The sequence below is a fragment of the Gobio gobio genome (assembly GCF_949357685.1).
Source record: "Gobio gobio genome assembly, chromosome: 22".
In the NCBI taxonomy this organism is placed as follows: domain Eukaryota; kingdom Metazoa; phylum Chordata; class Actinopteri; order Cypriniformes; family Gobionidae; genus Gobio; species Gobio gobio.
In genome coordinates, this window is record NC_137118.1 from 18189067 (window position 1) to 18207782 (window position 18716).

Here is an 18716-nt window from a genome sequence, read left to right on the forward strand (position 1 = left end):
TGACTTCACCTCTTGAGTTTGAAAGTCTACACGCACAAATGGCTAGCATCTGGCAATGCTTTTCATGAATCGAAAGGTCAGGTATATAAATAAATGTTTTATTTTTATAAATATTTAGCTTTTAGTGGACAAGATTCAACAGAATGCAGAATCTAGGGAACGTTGGTCTTTATGGATCGACTGTAAGGCCTTTTGGCTTTTTCTGTGCTCCCTAGTGAGGCTTGGGTTATTTTTTTAATTGACTGAAGGGTATCTAAAGTTTTTTTTGTGTCGCTCTAGATTGGTTCTAGAGAACATTTTCACATTCATGTGCTGCTTTAATTTTTTGTAAATTATAAATGTGTGAGTGACTACATTTATTTATATGAATGTTTTTACCTGTACAATATAAAATGGGTGAGCTGATGACGATTTTCACAAAAAAGCGACAATTCAAGCTGATTGAGTGTTGAGAGTGATTGCCTCGCAGTCTTTCAATAAAATGGAACACAGATTCTGTTGTATGAAAAGCAAAAACTATACACAACGGTTATGTTGTTAAGTTTATTGAGGGAAACCCTAAAGCAATACAGTTATTTAATGTGTCTCTTTAGTTTTAGTTCCTCCAGTTATAGCGGTCAAATGTGATGCATGCCCAGGATGGCAAATCTCAATGAAGTATGCATTTGATTGGTGAAGCTGATTGATATATGTATAGCCATACATATAAGCTTTCATTTTCAAAATGCTGTATAACTAAACATGTAACTCAATGTTTTGTGACGTTTGCCATCCTGATATGTTCCACAAAGGCATGGCTTTAGTTTTTGACCTACAGATAGTGAAGACTATAATCAAGTCCTCAGTTGTGCCTGCAACACAATTAGACCAGAACTGTGGTCTCTTACCATGTGTAACGTCTTGTGGGTCGTGGTCATGTTGAAGTCAGTGTCTCAAATCCACATTGTGTAATCGGTAAAGAAAACCAAAGCAGGAAAGCCATAAGACCAGCATGACCAAGGTCTCACCCAATGTCTCACCCTATCATTGCCACCTTTGAAGACTGCAAACTAATTGTTAAATGTTGAGAGTATCTGCCAGAATCACCATTGTGTCCCATGTCTGCTTTCTTTCTAGATAAATGAAATGGAAATCAACTAAACAGCCAGTATTGTGTAATGGTTATTAAGGTCAAATGTGTACTTGGCAATTATAAAATGAGTGATCTAAGTCATTTTATTTTAGTCAAAGGTGATGTGTGTAATTTCAGCTCCTCTAGCGGCTGCGAACAGAATTGCAGAGTGTCTGTTTGACCAGGTCTACCAATGGCGTGATGTCAGTGCTTGGCTTTGTTCAGACAGGCAATAAGAATTACTTTTGTGCGTGTGTCAGGAACAGGAAAAAAATATTTAATTATAAATAATAATAATAAAAAAAGAATGGTCTAAACATCCATGGTGGCTTGAAATCCAATTACAATCATTTTTGGATTTTTAGCACGTGTCTCCATGTGAGCGCACCACATATATCATCATACAAATGACAAAATGAGCAATATTGAATATTCCTCACAAGGAAAATTTTCCAGTTTTCCGTCCTCTCCATCCGCACTGACAGCTACTCTCATTTGTTGTATTAGAAAGTATTTGGTATCACGTTAATTGCTTTACTCAACCAACCGGATATTGATTTCTTGACTTAATTTTCTCCAAAATGACAATGCAAAAATCAGTGCTAGAGATAGAATATGAAAAATAAAGGATTTGTGTGCAGTGTGAACAAAGCCAATTAAACTTGTTTGAAAACATGCAATTCTGTTTGGCGTCACTGGTGGTGCATAAAGTACACGTTTTGCCTTTAGTGAGTGTGTCATTGCATGAGATGATGTCTTGACTGAAACATTTTAGTGTCTGGGGTTTTGCCACTTTGTCTGTCACACACACACACACACCACTTTTTTTTTTTCCCCCAAAGGCTTTTGTTATGGCCCATCCAAATCAGATACACTTTTAATATAGTGTAGTTTTCTTATATCCTAATTTAAAACAGGAAACTTGCCTCCCTGAGTTGGGCTGATAATAACTGAATGCTAATCCAATCTGTGTCTGTTTCACTGTGAGTGAACCTGGACGGCAGTGGCTCCATTATACAAATCAACATACCATAGACGCCTTAAAATCTCATACTGTCCCATCCAGAGGCCTTTGTGTGGCAAAGCTTGTGTGTCACGTCTGGGTGTTGCTTACAGCAGTGTCGTCACTTTTGGTTGTATCATCTGTTCTTCTTTTATTTGATCGTTTCTATGGTGCTTCTGCAGTCAAGATGAGTCTCTCAGTCTCTGAAGCAGACGATGTGCGAATGAGAACTACACTTTTTGTGTGTACAGTGTAACAATGCAAGAAAAGTTCCTGTAAATATGTTTTCCAAGTTGTAAAATATTTAAATAAAAATATAGTATTTATACTAAAATATGTTCTTAATGTGCCACTGTTTTTGTGTATTCTATGCTTCGATATTTTGCATTTAAATGGACAGTTCACATAAAAATGAAACTACTCACCGTTATGTAATTGAATCATCCAAAAGCATGTATCACACATATGCGGTAAATACCGTCTTCTCATTCAGCTTGTGGTAAGAAAGTGTCAGCCACAGGAAACCTAATAGCAACAAAGCAGCAAAGTGATTCATGGCAATGTGGCTCAGCTTGAGTTATTGGGGAAAGTCCATTATTGCTTAAAGGGTGATTCTTCAATTAGGGGATCTTTTGTGCAGGGATTATAACAGAAACTAAAACTATACAAAAAAAAAAAAACATTTGTTACTTGACATAAAATAAAATATATAAAAAAACCATTTAGTTAAACTTGTTGTACTAAAAAAACAAGCTAAAACTGAAATAAAAATTCCTAAAAACTATATAAGCACAAACAAAATTGCTAAAATTTAAACTAAGATAAAAGTGTATTCGTCTATAAATATAAAAATTTTAATAAATACTATAGTAGTAAATAAATAATAGTAAAATAGCACTGCTTTTTTGTCTCCTCTATGATGATTTTCAAGTATTAATATTTGTTTGTTTTTTCAATAATGATTCTGTATTTAAAAGATTCGGTACTTTACTTCAATCGTCCACTTTAGATAATCTACCCAAACCCTAACTCATAATCTAACAGTCGACTACCAAGTAGACTAACTGAATACTACCAAAACGGTTATTATTTAGGAATTATTATTTTATACATTTTAAATAATTAGTAAGTTTCTAAGACAAATTATTTTCTTACCATCACAGTCCCAAATTATCAAAATCCACTTGTTGGCAGTGTTATTTTAGAAATATTTATATAGCCCTACTATCATAGTGTTTATTAATATTTTAAATTAGCTTTTATTTTTATAATTTCTGTTCCCATGTTATTTATAGTTTGTTTTATTTTGTTGTGCCTTTTTCAATTTACCTTCAATTTATTATATATATATATATATATATATATATATATATAATAAATTTATTAATTTTTTTATTTTTTTCAGTTTATTAATTTTAGCACTTCAAATTAAACTTCAGTTAGTTACCAAAGCAACATCTTTAATTTTACATTGAAGTTTGCCATCTAATATTTATATTTTATTTGATCTTATATTCAAAAAAATGCTGGGTTGTTTCAACCCACGTTTGGGTCACAAATGGACAAACCCAACTGTTGGTTTAATTTTTCAAAATTATTAAACCCAACCGTTACTTTTTTAAACCAAATGGTTGGTTTAATTTTTTTTTTTCATTACTAAATACTTTTTTTATTTTTAGTGTTTTATTTTTCAAGTTTTCAAAAGTCTTGAGGAATCAGCCATAGAGTGAAATGCTGTCCCCTCCCTGACGACAGCCCTGGATGTAGAAGAATCTGTGAGGAACCCTCATTCGTCTGTTGGCAGCACACGGTCTAATCCTTTATTCACAGCACGTGCCTGTGAGTGAACACTGCTCATCTCAGGCCGCTGGAAATCTCTCTCTCCTGTCACACTCACATACACGTGTAAGACAGTGAAGAGTGTACAAAGAACTGTTACATTTGGGGCACTATCTACAAAGCTGTATTCATTTGCTTAGATGAAACACTTCCTGCCACACATGAGGGGAAGTGGTGCAAGAGGAGATCTGGGGCATTCTGCAAGGCCCACATGTGGACAGATGACCCAAATGTGATGCTCAGGGCAGTTTTTCCCCCTACATATAGATTACAGAACCATTAACAAACAAACAATCAAAAAGAAAGAAAGAAATTTCTGCAGAATAAAACTAACCCTAACACATGAAAGAAACCATAATTGTTATGCATTAATTTAAAAAACATAAATCACTATACATTTAAATCAAACTTCCACATGAAGTAATAATTAAACAAAGAATGTCACTGTTTAAAAAATTGCATATCTATAATGCACTATTGTACGGAGTTGCCATATGGAAATTACAATTTACAATTGACTTAATCTGTCTGTCAACAAAAATCAAAAGATGCAGAAGAAATACAGATGATGAGGTGTCGTGGTTTAAAACAGCATATTATGGTTTCTTTTAAGCTCGCAATGTGTTCTTAAATATCAAGAATGTAAAGGAAATACTTACATAAAGGGTTAAAAGCATGAGCATATCATACATGATTAAAATATGTTGCTTGATCATTCACTTTGGTTAACTTTATCTTTAACTTTTCTTTTTTTTTTTTTTTTTTCATATTCCGGCATTATCTTCCCCAATCTTCAAACAGAAGGAATTGGATTGAATATTCTGAATGATATCAATCCACAATCTGACTTGTGATGCACAACTAAAGATGATCTGACAACTAAAGGGTTAGTTCACCCAAAAATGAAAATTAGCCCATGATTTACTCACCCTCCAGTTAGCTATTTTAGTCTGTAAAGTTTTAAATATGGATATTTTTTCTTACACAATCGCGCCACTTCGCTTCAGAAGGCCTTTATTAACCCTCCGGAGCCATGTGGATATCTTTTATGATGGATAGATGCACTTTTATGGACTTCAAAAACGACCCATCAAGTCAATGCCATTATAATGCTTGGATTAGCCAGGACTTTTTAAATATAACTCAGATTTTATTCGTCTGAAAGAATGTCATATACACCTAGGATGACTAATTTTCATTTTTGAGTGAACTAACCCTTTAATGGATAATTCGCCACAAAGACGAACATTTTGTCATCCTTTACTCACCCTCATGTTCTTCCAAACCTGTATGAGTTTCTTATGTTGAACACAAAATATATTTTAAAGAATGTTGTTAACCAGACAGTTGATGGTAGCCATTGACTTCCATAGTATTTTTTTCCTACTATGGAAGTCCGTCAACTGTTTGATTGTCATGACAAAATTAAATTTTTGGGTGAACTACCCCTTTAATATTCTGTAATTTTATTGATATTATTACTGACACTATCAGATGGGAACTGAACTGAGCTGGATGAGGACATGTTTTCTTCAGAGGCAGAGCTGCTTAATATCTAAATAGAACCCATTCCATAATTGATGATCTTTACATAGTTATTAAAATGACACTGAACTGACTTCAGCTGAATAATGACACCATTCTTCTTTACAGCAGAATTGAACTCTGTTTTCATCACTGACCATTATTTTTCTGTTTATCACGGTGCTTTGAAAGAATTGTATAAAGGAAGCGCTATATAAATAAAGGGGAATTGACTTGACTTTATTATGATTCAGATTTTAAAGTGCTAGCGGCTAGCCCATAATTTTCAGTCGAACTGCACGTGAATCCGCAAAATGCTCTACAAGCTTCACGTGCCTCTGGCACATGGTGATATTTGAGTCACCCACATGAGGGCAGCCATTAGCTTGATTTAAGACTATTTTTGACTGAATAATGACCTTCCATCACTGAAATCTGAAAATATCCCTATTTATAAATTGCAGATGTCTTGTAATTTGCACATTCGAACTCTTTGTGTTTTTAGAAAAAAAGTGTGCATCTGAAAGTGTGCGCGTCATGTGAACTTAACGTGTGCAAGTTCATCTTGACTTCCTTAGGGCACTTTTATGACAATCACGAGAACAGCATGTGAAGAATACACTTATAATTGCTTTGCCATAACGAGAGGCAATAATCAGAGCAGATGACATGGTGAACCATTGAGCTCTGGGAGCTTGAAAGCATTGAGCATGATCCCCGGTTCTCCAAAATAAGTAATTAAATGAATAATAAAGAAATATTATTAAATTATTTTATTACAATAATTATTATTATTATTATTTAATTATTTAAATACATGTAATACACCATAAAACAAATAAATTAAACTATACAAATTAAAATAATTGCTGTTTCTTGTGTACCAAACACTAATTAAAAAATATCTACATGTAAAAACCCTATGAATATTAGTCAAATATATCAATATATTTAATTATTGTGGTTGCACTTGTACTTAAAGTGATGTAAATAATACTGCATTGTACACGCGCGCTGTACTGCGCATAATCAGCCACGCCTCCTTAAAGCTCGCGACTGCGACTTTAGCTCAGTTACATACAAACGCTCATAAACACAGATTATATGAAATAAGATTAAAACTATCGCGTCAGAAACATTATACAAGCGCTGACTTTACAACACAGTGAGTCTGAGTTTTATTCGTTTATACAGAGAGTTGTCAAGCTGTGTTTTTTTTACGTCAGGTTAGCTTGTTAGCTTATAACTCTTACAATTGTGGTTTGTTTGACAGAATATGACAGAAGACAAACATTAACTTACATTCAGTCGAGTTCCAGCTGGTTTCAGCCATAAGCGCTAGAGATTTCCTCAGACAGAGAGATTTGCTAAGCTAATTGACTAACGTTACATTAATTTATAATATGTCTTTAAGTATGTGTCTTCTGTGAAACTGTCGTTAATAAACATAGCTCTTAAATATCCACAATGGCCTGTCAGGGTAAGACAAACCTCAGTTTTACTTTACTTTAATGTTTTTACCATCAGATATGGCGTATCGTTAGTGTCGCTGGAGGCTGTGTGGCTCAAATCTCAGTGTGTTGATAGTTTGAGGCGGTTGTCAGGAGGAAATCCACTATCTGGGTGTCAAAAGACATTTTAATCTCGCTTGGGCCATAAGCAAGTTCATTTATCGCGTTTGGAGCGCATATCCATCATGGCTAAGCTTCAGGTAGGGAACGGAGTGCAGTGGAAGGACAGCAGGAGTCAGCGGGGCACGGTGGAGAATCTGGCCGAGCAGGAGAGCTCTTCTCTGGGCTCAGACTCTGAGCTCAACGGCTTCGCCAACACTGAGATCCAGACCGACAGATATGGATTCATAGGAGGAGCTCAACAGAGCGCAGGAGAAAAGTAAGTGGCACATTTATGAGTTAAAAGAAAGACATTAACTATTAATAACTGTCAATTTCTGCCATAGAAACGGGTGATATAGAATAGCTATGAATGAATTGTATATATTATTGCATCAATACCTAACATGCACAATATTTATAACTGTCATGTGAATTTGAAATCGAAACGTTCACATTTTTTGCATATATATTCTAATGTGTTTGAACTACTGATTAAGCATTATGTAATGCTTGTTAATGACCTACTCATTAAAGTTATGATGCATTCTGAGTTTTTTGTTTTGTTTTTGGAGTTTGTGCCACACTTTCACACCTGCATTAACTGTACTCTTTGAGGACAGTCTTTGCTGAAAGACTTCATCCTTGTCCATGTGTTCTTGCTGAGTTCTTCTAAGCCGACTAGCTTTTGAGAAGTGCTTGGTCAGCTTACGTTCCTCCATCCATGTAAGACCGGATGGATATTATATAATATCATAAGCTGTGTGTCTGTACGTTATCATTTGCTTTCCATTTTCTTAGTTATGTTTGTAAATTTACTATTTACTTGGAGGCCCAAAGAAGTAGAAAAGTGTAAATATTGGTATAATATTACCAAAAAAATATATTTTTTTGAAAGGAGTTTCTTACTTTCACCAAGACTGCATTTATTTGAAAAATAAATCAAAAATATTTTTAAAATAAAAAATACAGTAAAATCAGTAATATTGTGAAATATGTTTACAATTTACAGTAACTTTTTTCTATTTTAATTTATTTAAAATGTAATTTATTTCTGTGATGTTAAAGCTGTATCAGCATCATTACTCCAGTCTTCAGTGTCCCATGATCCTTCAGAAATCTAATATGCTGATTTGATGATCAATTATTATTATCTTAATATTATCAATGTTGAAAACAGTTGTGATGCTTAAAGGAATACGTCGACTTTTTGGGACTGTAGCTTATTCACCGTATCCCACAGAGTTAGATAAGTCCATACATACCATTCTCATCTCCGTGCGTGCCATAACTTTGTCTGACACACCCACCGCTAACCAATCTTAGCACAAAGACTGCAGGTAAACGGCTCCAGCTAGCCTACTGCTCAATTAGTGACAAAATAACGGCAACATTTTCCTATTTACATGTTGTGATGTAGTGTTCATTTTGTCACCTAATTTTAATTTAGTCTAAAGCCCTATTCGCACAGGATTAGTATTATCTGGGGACCTCTGGTGATTTGTAATAATTGCAGAGAATGTCTGTTATCTTAATCCCGGGCCATGTCTGTAATATGTCAAGTAAAAATTCCCCCGCAAATGACCTACCATATTTCGCCAAACACTGAGGTCCTGTGATAATATTAGTCCCGTGCGAATCGGCATCTCTGTGATTTGGCCGGGATTAGGCGTATATAATTTTTGCTTTTATATAAGATTTGTTTCCTGTGCGCATTTTTATCTTTATCTTTCACAAAGAATGGAGCTAGGCTGCATAAAATGCGCACCGTTATGAATTCCGTGCGGCCGCGCGGATTATACTTTCACTTTAGAGTGAGCACCAATTTGGGAGTAAATTGCTTGAATGGTGTGTTTAATATTATTCTTAATGAAAAACACAAAAACAGAAATGGACAATGATAAACTCGCTTAAATGGGCGCTTTTACATTTAGGTTTGAAACTGAATCTTCTGCCGTATATTGTTGTTATTGCTCAGTTCAGTTTTTAATTGTAGCGTCTGTTCTCTAACTGAACTAAATTATTTGTATTACTATAAAACAATCAAAATGATATCGATACGACTGTTTATAATTTCATACAGCTATATCTATAACGAAAAAACAATTACAAGTCTTGACATCATATCCAGGAGATAAGTCAGTAAATTCGAGTAAAATCACAGGCTTGCTTATCCCGTGCGAATGCGCCACGCAAAATTCGGATGTGGGGGAGTAATTTCTAAATCACACTAGGTCCCCAGATAAAACTAATCCCGTGCGAATAGGGCTTTAGTCTTAGTCTTGTGCCAAATGTCCTTGTTAGTTTTAGTCATATTTAGTCATTCACATATCTTTTTTTGTTAGTCAAGTTTTAGTCGACTAAAAGTCTCGTCATTTTAGTCTAGTTTTAGTCTAATGAAAACTCAATATATTGTGTGGCAAAATAAGTTACATAAAATATATATAACCTGCATAATGTGTGTCACAACACCATAGCTAACTGGTTGATTTACAGCGTAGATACCTAAAATCAGCATTAGCTTATGAGACGATGGGCACAAATATCGGTTTCAATCTTGATTTCAGTATGAATTCATATTTATATGGCCTACTGTACATAAGCGAAAATAAGTTTGCCTTTAAGCACTATTTTAAACTTTTTTGGGGTTAAATTATATTTGCTTGCATTCTTTACTATTCACTATTACCTCTGTCTTTACACTGCAAAAAATGCTCCTCTTATTTAGTATTTTTTTCTTGTGTCCAGTCCAAACAACAAAAAATTCTTAAATCAAGATGTATTTACTAGTAAATTGACATTAGATAATTTTTTCCTTGTTTTCTGGGGGAAAAAAATCAAAATGAAGTGAGTTTTAGCTTAAAGCTAGCACAATTATCTGCCAAATGGGGTGAGAAGAATTATGGGACAGAATTTCTGTTTGGGACAGAAATAAGATTTTAATCAGAAACAATATTATTTTTCTCACCCCATTGGCAGATAATTTAGCTTGTTTTAAGCATAAACTCACTTAAGAAAAAATACTATTTTACTTATCTAGTAAATGCATCTTGGTTTAAGAATTTTTAGATATTTAGACTAGAAACAAGACAAAAATACTAAATAAGAAGAGCATTTTTGCAGTGTTTCCCTTATCTTGCCTGCATCAGAGGGCTTCTGTTTTTTATGACACTACAATTCGGCAATCCGTCATTAATTATCAGGCAACTTTCACCGCGTCTACACCTGGAGCGAGCGGCCAAGCACCCTAAAAAATGGAAGCAATCCTGTCTACATTAGATGCGGCGAGAGGCGACGCGACACAACAAATTCCATAAGTTAAACTGATCGCGTGTTATATTTCTGACGCACTTCAAGTAGCTCGGCGGGGGAGATTGATGAGGCAGACAGGGAAGATGCGGGGGACTTGGTTAAGGTTTTTTGCGCTTTATGTGGTCATATTTCAAATGAATATTAATAAAATAGTATCAGTAATACATTTTGGCGCCCCTATGGATGAGTGGCGCCCCTAGCATTTGCCTATTCCGCCTATGCCATGGACCGGCCCTGCTTTTTCGTCAACAATGAATGTTAATTTAGTCTTAGTTTGCGTTTTTGGACAGTGGTGGAGTCTCGTCATCGTCTCGTCTCGCCTCGCCTCGCCTGAAAATAGTCCCCAGTAAGCTCTCTGTGCAAGCAGGTTGTCACGTTAGTTATGTTGACGGAAGTTTGCCTATTTTCAGGTGCTGCGTAATATCATTGGGCCGCTGCACCCATGGTACTGCAGCAAAGTTCCTTGATTATTACGCAGGAATGAGAGAATAGTTCCTAGCCATATCGGTCTAGAAAATCGCAACTTTTCATTTTCCGTCGGTCTTAGTACACGATGCAACTACACACATCACAACATGTAAATAGGAAAATGTTGGCGTTATTTTGCCACTTATTTAGCAGTAGGCTAGCGTGAGACGTTTACCTCCAGTCAATCTAACTGGGGGATACGGTGAATAAGCTAAAGTCCCAAAAAGTCGGCGTGTTCCTTTAATATGTTTTTCTAAAACTCATAAATTTAATGCATCCTTGCTCCATAAAACCAACCGTTAATATCTTTCAAAATAAAAGTCTTACCCCATACTTTTGAACATTTGTGTATTGGTCTCAAGACTGGATATATTGTATAAACGCCAATTCTATAGATGATCTAGTAAATTGCATGCATCCTCTTCTTATGCTTCTATTACAAACACTTGTCTGTTTTGCATTGACACATGAGTGTCTCTAATGGCTTGGGACAATGTAGTTCTGTTTGGCCAGGGAAACATGCTGTGATTTAAATGGATCTGCTTTTGAATTAATCACAGAAAGGCCTATCTGTCCTCTACAGTTCACATGAAGAATCTCCCCTTTTCCCTGTGCAACAGAATGTTTCTTTCCAGTCTTACAGTGAGGCTCTCATGCAGGACGTTCCCCTTCTTGTTGTGAACTCCCTTTAGAATTGCTCATTGATTTGTTTTGGCAGAACCTCCCTGCAAGTGTTTTCAGTTGTGTAATGAAACTGCTCAGTGACTCATTCAGTTCATTCTACAGGCAATAGTGTGGTGGTCAAGCATCTAAATAGTTTTAATTGCTGAGAAAATAGCTCAATGTTTTAAACTCTGATAAGCGCCAGCAGATCCACACAGAATCGCCAAAGGCACAGTCAATTCTGTACATCCACTGATCCTTGCATGTTCACTTATGCAATACTTTGGCAGATAACACATCTTATATAAGATAATGAAATACATGCGATTTACATTTTGCTTGGCAAAAAATTAATTTAATCAGAGGACACCGCTACATTTGAAAGGCCCTCAATCATGTATTTTCCATGGTGTACTTACGGCTGTAGTACCAGCTGAGCTTAGGAACTAACCTGACCCCTGGTATTTCTACTCTACTATTAAAAATGTTGTGGTCAGTAAGATTTTCCACTCTTCCACCAAGGCACTTGCAAGTTCTCTAACACGTCTGGGGATGATACATGGTTAAATGTGGTTTGGCATTGACAATCCTTCCATCCTGTCTCTATGTAACACTGTCTGAGGCATCTTACGAACATTATAGTTTATTGTTCTGGCCACATCTACAGTCCTGATGCCTCCTGCAGCAGGTCTATGAATTGAATAACACTGATTATCCCTTCATCACGGCACCTGTTAGTGGGTGATATATATTAGGCAACAAGTCAACATTTTGTCCTCAAAGTTGATGTGTTAAGCAGGAAAAATGGGCAAGCGTAAGGATGAGCGAGTTTGACAAGGGCCAAATTGTAATGGCTAGACGACTGGGTCAGAGCATCTCCAAAACTGCAGCTCTTGTGGGGTGGTCAGTATCTATCAAAAGTGGTCCAAGGAAGGAACAGTGGTGAACCGGCGACAGGGTCATGGGCGGCTATGGCTAATTGATGCACGTGGGGAGCGAAGGCTGGCCCATGTGGTCCGATCAAACAGACGAGCTACTGTAGTTCAAATTGCTCAAGAAGTTAATTCTGGTTCTGATTGAAAGGTGGCAGAATACACAGTGCATCGCAGTTTGTTGCGTATGGGGCTGCGTACCAGATACCTAAGCATTGTTGCAGACCAGGTACACCCTACCATCTGTGGGATGTGCTGAACAAACAAGTCTGATCCATGGAGGCCCCACCTCCCAACTTACAGGACTTAAAGGATCTTTTGCTAACATCTTGGTGTCAGATACCACAGCACACCTTCAGGGGTCTAGTGGAGTCCATGCCTCTATGAGTCAGGGCTGTTTTTCCAGCAAAAGGGGGACCACAGTATTAGGTCATAATGTTATGCCTGATCGATGTGTGTGTGTGTGTGTGTATATATTATATATATATATATTTTATATATATATATTATATATATATTTTATATATATACAGGGAGTGCAGAATTATTAGGCACGTTGATTTTCTGATCATATTTTTTTTCCAGGCACATTTGACCAATTCCAAACCACAGTAATCCTAATAACTACTATTGATTTAGTATTTAATAATGTATAAGTGATATATAATTGTTCATGAAGGCTGGAAATGAAAATCACCTTATATTCAGGTGTGCAGAATTATTAGGCATGTTTTCTTTTACAGATAAATTGAGCCAAAAAAGAGATTTAACTCAGACTGAAAAGTCAAAAAGTATGAAATGCCCATGAGAAGGATGCAATACTAATGCAATACAAGACATTGCAGTTAAGGCAGGACCATTGGACAGTGAAATGCTCGTTGGGTCAGCAGGATCTGACAAAAACAGGTGGTGAAGAAAAGACACCTGTTAACTGCAAAATAATTAAGAATTAAGGTGAAGAATTAAGGGTGAAACCATCAGGAACCCTTTAGTCTCCAGCACCACCATTTTCCAAAGCTGCAACCTACCTGGAGTCTCCAGAAGTGCAAGGTGTCAGGATCTCAGAGACTTCAGTTAGGTAAAGAATCCTAAAAAATGACCCCCACTAGATAAGAATAACAAGCTGAAGTGTTGTAAAATACATGAAGAAGGTTTTTTTATAGGCTTTATGGACAGATAGGTTGAGAGTGACTCTTGAAGGACCAGCACCACATCCTCTAGTACCACTGTTTGAAGAATTCATCTTCCAGAATCTGGCAGTACGTTTTGGGAGTTCATTTTTAGTCCATCTCTGCAAAACGGACTTCAGGATGGACTAAAATGAACTCCCAAAACGTACTGCCAGATTCTGGCAGATGAATTCTTCAAACAGTGGTACTAGAGGATGTGGTGCTGGTCCTTCAAGAGTCATTCTCAACCTATACAACCTATAAAGCCTATAAAAAAGCTTCAGCTTGTGATTCTTATCTAGTGGGGGTCATTTTTTAGGATTCTTTACCTAACTGAAGTCTCTGAGATCCTGACACCTTGCACTTCTGGAGACTCCAGGTAGGTTGCAGCTTTGGAAAATGGTGGCGCTGGAGACTAAAGGGTTCCTGATGGTTTCACCCTTAATTCTTCACCTTAATTCTTAATTCTTTTGCAGTTAACAGGTGTCTTTTCTTCACCACCTGTTTTTGTCAGATCCTGCTGACCCAACGAGCATTTCACTGTCCAATGGTCACGCCTTAACTGCAATGTCTAGTATTGCATTAGTATTGCATCCTTCTCATGGGCATTTAATACTTTTTGACTTTTCAGTCTGAGTTAAATCTCTTTTTTGGCTCAATTTATCTGTAAAAGAAAACATGCCTAATAATTCTGCACACCTGAATATAAGGTGATTTTCATTTCCAGCCTTCATGAACAATTATATATCACTTATACATTATTAAATACTAAATCAATAGTAGTTATTAGGATTACTGTGGTTTGGAATTGGTCAAATGTGCCTGGAAAAAAAATATGATCAGAAAATCAATGTGCCTAATAATTCTGCACTCCCTGTATATATATATATATATATATATATATATATATATATATATATATATATATATATATATATATATATATATATATATATATATATATATATATATATATATATATATATATATATATATATATATATATATATATATATATATATATATATATATATATATATAGAACAAAAACTTTTCTATTTTAAATAAATACTGTTCTTTTAACCTTGTTAATCAATAATCCAACAATCCTGAAAAATCACCCACAAAAATATAGGAATAAATTATATTTTAAAATGTACTACAATAGAAAACAGTTTTAAATTGTAATAATATTTCATAATATTACAGTTTTCTGTATTTTTGATCAAATAAATGCAGCCTTGGTGATAGTAAGAGACATCGTTCAAATCTCTCCAAAAACCTTACCGACTCAAACTTTTGAATGGTATGGTGTAGATTGTTTTCTTAATTTACGTGTAAATACTCTCCGCTCCATTTTTTTTTTACCATGATAAAAATCCGTTCCTCAGAAATGTGTTGATTCTCTATCTTAGAAGAGAATGTATTGCGTTAGTTGTGACTTTGATTGTAGGAAAAATCTTCTTTACCCCTTATGTGGTATTGTATTTTTATTGGAAAATAGCATTTTTCTCCCATTCTTTCTTTTCTCTCACACACATTGCTCTTTCTTTCCCATCGAATATCATATAAAAGAGGTCTTTGAGCATTCTTTGCAGATTTGCTGTGAACCTTCATGACAGAAAAATCATTCATTCTTAATAACATTATAGTCTGTTAGAGAAAGAGGACTGTGATTATGCGACAATGCGAGTCATTGACTGAGTTATGACATTTCACCTCTTGGCTTTTGTTTCCCTCCATTTGTTTACTTCTGCCATGGAGATGAAACTGAGCGCCAAGCCTCTGGGGAGCGTTTTAGTGAACCTGTTCACGTTTAACAAGCACAAAACAGAGCTTCATCTGTATTTGTGTCTTCTGATGTTCTCTGATTTCGGGATGCTTTACAAATAGGAACTTTTTCATTCAGACTGACTGGAAGATGGCCAAAAATAGTTTTTTTTGGATGGTTTCTCACTGTGAATGTGCCTCATCCAGTCAGAATTTAATCGGAACTATATCATTAGTGCTGCCCTCTAATAGTTTAGAAGAGGTTAATGCTGCCTTCACATGCCATTGGAATTATCGTAAACAAGTTTCCTTGTTAAAAATTTGACATGAACGCCCTCTCAAGTCGTATTTACAACTGGGAAGCTCTGGGATAATTTTGATACCCAAGTTCCCAAGTTGGGCGTGCCATAAACTTTAACATGGTGGAGGGGAGAACGATTGCTGCTGTGACTGGTATTAGTTTTTTCCACAACAGCTACACCTCGTATTGACGTTAAAGTAGTGTGCATATTTACATATTTGATTAACCATTTTATACACAGCGAAAAAAAACCTGCATATGACTGAAATTCTAGAATTGACCTATCGGTAAGCCCCTCCCATCGAACGCAGATGAGCCAATGGCAGTTGAGTATCAGTCGTGCTGGGACCGGAACTCGGACATCTTTAGGTTTCAGCGCCATAGAGAAACATTGGAAAATCCGTAGCTGTCATCGGTTTGATGGTGTTTATGCTACAAAAATGGTAAAACGTCGTGCCTGAGGGATCCTGAGAGGATTTTCTGGTTGTCATACTCTCATTAAGTTACTATTAAAGTTAGTAATTCCCTGCTAACGTACAAACCGACTAACTATAACTAACTGTTCTCATGCAACGGTGTAGGTCAGAAACACAAAGGTCTACATTTCAGTGCATCTCTCCATATTAAACTGATTAAATGTGAATTTATGTAATCTTACCCTGCGGTACATGAACAGTGTTGATCCTGTATGTTATCATCTGCGATCGTAACAGTAGGCTTCTCCCGTTTGCATTGAGATCTGTAAACCATCGCTTCCAAATTAATCTCTCACCATATTTATTTTATTCCCATTTTATTTCTGTGAGTTTAGATATGTTTAAAGGTCTGCGTTATCTGTCTTGTAAGGAGGACTCCTATTTTGATGGGTATTATAGTCTACGGGTAGTGAAAGGGAGAGCTCGCACGCAGTTTATCGGAGTTGTTTTGCAGATACAAAGTTTACCAGTTATTAACTGCACTCCCGAAAAGGCATAAGGTCTGTGTATATGTTTGTTTACTGTAAGTGTTTTTTTGTAATTTTTCTGTGTATGTTAATGGTAATGCCACGGAGAGAAGGCTAGAGAGAGAGAGTTTGTGAATGAGACGTTAATGCGCACTTCTTATGCTTTGTTTGTTTGTTCAGCTCTTACGATGATTTTTTGAGTGAAAAACGATGTAATAAACTTCATAAACCATCAGTAAAGTTTGGCCATCATTCGGACGGGGTATACGCTCCATGCTGTGTCCTAAAACATCTTGGGATAAGGTTTTCCACACTGACAGCTGTACATTGTAAGATATAGCAACTCTGTTTGGTTGTCCGAGTTAGCAACAGTAACTAAGGGGGGTGGGGCTTACCGATAGGTCAATTGTCATCAAGCTGACTATCTAGAGTAGCCTGACAAGCCAGACCCACATCAAGATGTTGGGTCTGGAAACTCACCATTGACAGGGCTCAATCCGAGGGGCGGGATAAACGGTTGTCTGTCCAATTCCCTCTGCACGCAATTGGATAGCGCCACAACCAACCGGCGCGGAGCTAACGTTAGTTGATAGATTAAACTCCGAATACATCTTCCTTTCTTACGAATTACTTCAGTGCCGTTCTTTGTTCTTTCCTCAAAGAAAAGCTTAACTCCAAGTCTTCCAGAGTAGCGGCCAAAACCGATTTGAAAGACGCTGATCGTCAGCTTCTTTGTTTACCTGTAGCACGCAGAACCTCCGCAACTTCTCTCCGTCATTATGTTAAGCAAGCCCGCCCACCGACTCTACAAACGCTGTGATTGGCCTGACCAGAGTTTGGTTTTTCCAGCTCTGAGGTCTACCGAGAGTTGCTAGACTACACTTGCGGCAAAATAAATGTTCTTTTCGGTCTAGATTTCTAGGCTATATCTAGATTGCAGTGAGTGAGTGTTTATATGGTTTTCAATGAATGGGTCACTGAATATCATTTTGGCTTTAATAAGATTTTCCTAATAAATAGGTAAGAATAAACCTGGTGTCCTTACGGCTCATATTTACTCTCTCATGCAGTTAAAGATGCAGTGTTTTGACTGAACCACTTCTAACGTTACTGCACGAGAGATAAGAACTAATTTTTACAATTTTCTGGGACTTAAAAGAGTCTGCGTTTGTGATATATTTCCTTCTTTCTTTCATGCAAAACGCTCGCTCTGTCTAGATGTGTTTAAATCTGCTCTAAGTATGCGTTTCTGTCACCTATCACACATGCGCACTTCGATAAAAAGACAGAAAGCAGGTTAATGCGTTGACATGCCGCACGAAATCGGGATAAGAGGCAAAAAACTACCTGTTCCGACCGGTTTATGCCTAAGCCGTTTATGACCTTACTCCGATAAAAGAAAACAGGTTACCCCGTTTACATAACCATGTTCGTTGTCGGTTTATTAAGCATAATCGGCTTACGAACGTGCACATTTACGCACTCATTCAACTCATCAACCTCAAACATGGCTTATCATTTGAAACACAAGTATAGTAGCCTCAGCCACTTTACATAGCTGCTCGCTCTAAAGTTAACCTAGATAAATGTGCGCTATTATTAGGCGCATATCCAAGTGTTTGTGTGGAGTGTGGAAGCTAAGTTAATGTGGATTTCTCTCTGTACTGTAGGTGCATCCACTGTACTGTGGAGATGAGAGTCAGCGTCGTCAACTTCATTGTTGCAGCCAACACTGACTCAGAAAACACTAGTTCAATGTTCAAGCAGTCTTCTTTTTTTATGATCATTACTTTTGCCGGTGCATCGCAGCAAGCTTTGTGTGCGCGCTTGAGTGCTTAATTTATACGTTAAAGGCTCATTATTATGGGTTTTCTCTGTAATGCAGAACAATAGCCATGTTTCCATCCAAAGGTGCGAATTTAACTTGGAATAAAATTGGAATATCACATAAGAAATTTGCAAATAAAGTAGCGTTTCCATCTCATGTGTTCAAGAGAACAAACTCGCCACTTCCTGGGAAATTGGGGCAAAATATCTGTAATATAAATGGAAGTTGCTGCAATCGAGGAAG

General features: G+C 36.5%; 1 protein-coding gene across 3 annotated transcripts in view; it reads left to right on the forward strand.

The window, feature by feature from the left end:
- Positions 1–6529: 6529 nt before the first annotated feature.
- tbc1d10ab (TBC1 domain family, member 10Ab) overlaps positions 6530–18716 on the forward strand; it is a 35855-nt gene continuing 23668 nt past the window's right edge. Inside the window, exons 1-2 of one of the 3 annotated variants that reach the window (XR_013815602.1) lie at positions 6530–6642; positions 7005–7367. Coding sequence is in view for 1 of the 3 variants with exons in the window: in XM_079804949.1 (XP_079661075.1) it covers positions 7174–7367 (194 nt within the window). In the remaining 2 variants the exon portion in view is untranslated. Of the gene's footprint in view, positions 7368–18716 lie in introns of all 3 variants that reach the window. The other 2 variants (XR_013815601.1, XM_079804949.1) reach the window with 2 other exon arrangements.